Genomic DNA, 4,538 nt, shown 5'->3' on the forward strand with positions numbered 1-4,538 from the left:
GCAGGAAAGATCTGACACCATAGTAGAGATACTCAGGTAGAAGAATCCACAGGGACCTGAATGTGAGACTCAAATTACAAAGACAAGAGTAAAAACTGCTCTCTTCCTCCTCTTCAGCTATCACCCCGTTACACAAGAACAAGGGCCTGCTCAAATTCACAAGGCAGCTCGCTGGGAAATGGATAAAGCAATATTTATTTACCCAGCCACAGCATGTGAGAGTCACTGATGCAGGAAGTTCCTGAGAAAAAAAAAAATTCAGCACTGAAATTTAAAGGGCTCCTGGTAATTTTACAGCCACAAGTATTTCTAGCTTTGAAAGCTGGGGGGAAAGAAAAAAAAAAAAGTCGTGATATTAATTGTCATTCTTCAGCTCTAAAAATGAACACCTGAGCACATCTACTACTACGGGAAGGGCACCCCACCCACTGGGTCCATGTTGTAACCACCCTGGCAGCTGCTACGTTTGCGCACCTGACTTTGTGTATTTCCATTCGTTCTGGTAACAAAGTAGCTTCCATAGCCAAAACTGCTTCATGCTTTTCAGTGTTGTTACACGAGACTCAGAATGGCTGTGCTTAGGGTGATAGTTCCTGGACTAATAAACTGGCTCCGCCTTAGGGTGATTAAATCAAACCCCTAAGCCAACGCATCCCTTATCAATTTAGCCCCCGGACCAATCGGAGACAATAGGTACAACATAAACTCATTCAATTCCCAGTGTATAAATACTCTCTGTTCTGTTACTATGGGGTGCTAGTTCTCTTGGCATTAGCCTGCTAGCACCTGATCCTGGAAAGATTGTAATAACCATGATATCTCTATCTGTGTGTGGATTAGATATCGCACACCAGGTAAAGAATCCACTGTGGGACAACAGTGTGAATTACTCTCCTGCATATCGTAGAATGCATGCAATATTTCCAGAGTTTATTACTGTTCAAAGTCTCAAATACACTCCTTGATTTTACAGTGCCAATTAAAAAAAAAAAAATAAAATTGAGCACTCACATTTTGGAGCACACACTTGTGCTCTCAAAGTGTCTAGAGCTCTCCGCAAGACCTCAAGACCAGGAATATTAGGTTTGGGTCTGGCAAGGGAAAAGCTACCCTGTTTTCTCCCAGGCTGAGAAGTATCAGAGAAGTCACACAAATCTTGGAGATGATTGCTACAAGCCAGAGTCTGTAACACAGAACATGGCCCTCCACCTAGGAAAGCATTTTGCTCACATCCCTCTGATGCTACTCAGTAAGCAATCTGTTCCCATCTTGAAAAAAACCCTAGCAGAGTTTCCAGAAACGGCCGCTCTGTCAACAAAGACTTGGGAAATGCTTTCAAAGGAGCCACAACTGCACCAGGCCGAAGCAGGGCGTCCCAGATCTGGCAGGCAAGGCCAGCAGAACAGGTTAAGCAGGAAGCATTCGGCTTTGCCCTTCCTCCCCGTATCACCCCTTCGAAAACCAGGAATGAGCTGATTTGCCTATCCAAACCTCAAGCACTGCCACCAAGTCCCTCTTCAGCACACCCCCCCCTTACCTTATTGAGCCATTTCAGCCCTGGTATCCTGTTAGAGTTGATCTGATCTTCCAGCCACGGGCGCATCCGCATCCTTTCAACAGGCATTGTCACCCAGCCGGGCAGGAGCTGCCGGGAACAAGCGGTGAGGTTACTGGGTTTCTAGGCAGAAGTCCCAGGCAGCTCCCCCATCCCTGCACAGCACAGACTTACTAAAGCTTTGCAGCCATCAACCAACTCTAAATATAATAGTGACTTTGGATCTGGGGGGGAACCTCCCCAAGGAGCAGCTGAGATGACAAAGCCATCTCAGCTACGGCAGAGAACAGTCTTCTGGTACACCTGGCTTAGGGACACCTTCACCTGAAGAAGACACATCATATTGGCAAAGGCTGGTCTCCTGATCCAGACAGGACACCAGAGGCCACAAGAAAAACATCTGCACTCCTGAAGAGACCTGTTTTTGGCCCATATACCTGCAATTGCACAAGACCTTTTTTTGCCAAGAAGAAAATGTAACCAAAACAATTCACATGCAGGAGGCATTGTTGTACTCGCTAAAATGATGCACCTGCTAACAACAGTGCTTTCAAATGGCTGCCTCTGCCCCATAAACTTGTCCCGTGAAAATTACAAAAAATACATTTTGTAACACAGCAACTTATCACACCACTCTGGTTCTGACTTAGTAGTTTGACCCCCTCCCTCCAGCTTTCTCTGATCAAGCCAGTCACTGATTTTTTAGCTGCTGATTTACATTTTGATGTTGCTTAGCTAGGAAGTGACTGCTTTACAGTCCCTCAGCTGCACCATGCCACATTATATTATTCGGTTAAGACTCAAACTGACTTCTTTTTTTTTTCCCCTCTCTCTCTCTCTCACACACGTGACCCTGATGCCACTTCCCTCTTTAGAGCTGTGAATTATTGACATAAGAGTCCAAAGTCTTGAACTAAACACAGAATATTTTAAAAACGTTAACCTTTCTCAATCACCACTCCGAATGCCCAAACCAGCACTTAGATGCAGATTGTAGCACCACATTAAACTGATGTTAAGCAGCCTGCAACCCACTATTTCCATGTTCAAGTACTTGCATTTAGGCTGCTGCTTCTCCTCTCCCCCTCTGCACTGGGTTCAGCTCCTTCCTCTCTTCTTTGTTCTTCACATCTGTGTTCTCTGCATCATTCTTAACTTCTCTGCTCTGCTATTCTTGTCACCTTTGATCTTAAAAAAAAAAAATTAAAAAGAGAAAAAAAAATGAGTAAGCCATTTGAAAGCACACAGCAATGACACAAATGTAAATGGGTTTGTTCTTGCTTCCTATGGGAGTACAGGCATCAGACAGACTAACAATTAGGCAGTACCAAGCCCACACCCAGCACAGGAGGAAGAAAAATGTTCAAAGTTTCCTCTCATTGCTCTGAGGACATATATTTCCTGAAACTAGTAAGGAATTAAAACCCAAGTGCAACAATAAGGCTCTTTGATGTGTTCAGAGAATTTACCAGCAGCCTGCTTAGCCTAATCTCTTAGCAAACATACTGGCATTTTATCTGCTACTGTGTGGAGCTGGTCAATCACACTTCAGCCACAGCCTTTTCCACTAACTACAAATTTCTAAAATAGCTCAGAAAATGGTTGCAACTGCTCAGCTCCCTTTCAGGTTCACATCAGACACAAAAAAGCAGTCAACTCCAGAACTCAACAGCAGTCAAGCTCCCGTGCAAATCCCCTCTCCATGCAAGGGGGAATCTGCTTTCTGGGCAAGGGTGATGTGGGTGCAGCTTTTCCAGCCCCTGGGATAGTGGAGAGCAGCTGGCCACGCAGCTGCAGCCCCCATCACTTGTTGCCAGCCATCCTCACCCAGGTTCCAGAGAGCATATGGGAGATCTGTACCATCTTCCCCCACTACACGTCGGCGCAAAGCTGAGAAATGCAAATGGCAAGGTACTAAGAACGTGAGCAAATTTTCATTCATCTGTCAAAGAAGAAACAAGCGGATGCAACAATCATTTTAGATGCATTTCTTTTTAAGATATCTTTAATTAGGCATGCACTTTGGGACAATTCCTGGAAACACTGTGCATCACCTTCAGTATTCAACACACAACTGCTCCCATTTAGCAGTGGGACTTGCCTTATATTCTGGGTAATGAGCCCCTAAGACGAATTTCAAGCCCATCTGAATGAACAAATTAGACAGAAGGCAGAAAAGTCATCTTGAAGGCAGCAGCAGCAACAAAGCCCACTTGGGACAAACCACAGAAGAAACAAACAGGAGCTGCCTTTGTTCAGAAGCAATGCATTTCAGGAGAGGAGAGAGCTGCCAACATCACTACTACAAGGAAGCGAGTCTTGTCCAAAACGGCCGTGGAATCAGTTGTCTCTTCCCTCCCATGTCCCCAGGGGGTTCCCCAGCTGCTCCCCCACAGATGCCATGGTGCTGATCTCCTTTTCAGCACCCAGGGACTCCTCTGGGATTAGCATCTGCAGCTGTCAACACACACCTTCACATCCATCACCAAGGCAAATCAACCTAAGGTAATCAGAAAATATGTTTGGCTTGTGAGAAGGGAGGAGTGGCTCCCAAGATCTGTTTACCTGAAAGTAAAACCAAACCCTGCTAAAAATAACCCACAATGATGTCCAGCTGGAGGGAACAGTGAGCATCTTCTTGGGGAATGTCTTTCACAGGGAGGCAGATGCAGTACACTTCTGCTCATCTAAACATACCCTGTGGTCCTTTGAGAGCACACGCTGCTGAAAATAAAGCCTGGTGTCTTCAGAAGATACTCCCAGATCTGTCTGCCTCAAGATAGCAGTGACCATGACAGTGCTAAAATGTGGTGGGTTTTCAGCAGTTGCATGTCTACAACACCCTTCTGATTAAAACATCAGGTCACCTCTTCAGAGTAATTGCCTATGGAAAATTAAGGTGTCAAATGTCCCCTCCGGAGTTGTTAAATGTATGATTTATTTGTACAGAAAGAAACAACAACTTCTGCACTGCCTTAAAAGT

At 45.1% G+C, this 4,538-nt stretch overlaps 1 protein-coding gene across 1 annotated transcript in view; it reads right to left on the reverse strand.

The window, feature by feature from the left end:
* The window catches only part of IRF2 (interferon regulatory factor 2), a 24,295-nt gene extending 21,515 nt beyond the window's left edge, over nucleotides 1-2,780 (reverse strand). Inside the window, exons 1-2 of the mRNA XM_008941245.1 lie at nucleotides 2,614-2,780; nucleotides 1,538-1,645 (exon numbers count right to left, since the gene is read on the reverse strand). Coding sequence (XP_008939493.1) covers nucleotides 1,538-1,624 — 87 coding nt within the window. The 5' untranslated portion in view covers nucleotides 1,625-1,645; nucleotides 2,614-2,780. The remainder of the gene's footprint in view (nucleotides 1-1,537; nucleotides 1,646-2,613) is intronic.
* Nucleotides 2,781-4,538: the final 1,758 nt, after the last annotated feature.

The sequence above is a fragment of the Merops nubicus genome, unplaced genomic scaffold, assembly GCF_000691845.1.
Source record: "Merops nubicus isolate BGI_N331 unplaced genomic scaffold, ASM69184v1 scaffold7805, whole genome shotgun sequence".
NCBI classification, from domain to species: domain Eukaryota; kingdom Metazoa; phylum Chordata; class Aves; order Coraciiformes; family Meropidae; genus Merops; species Merops nubicus.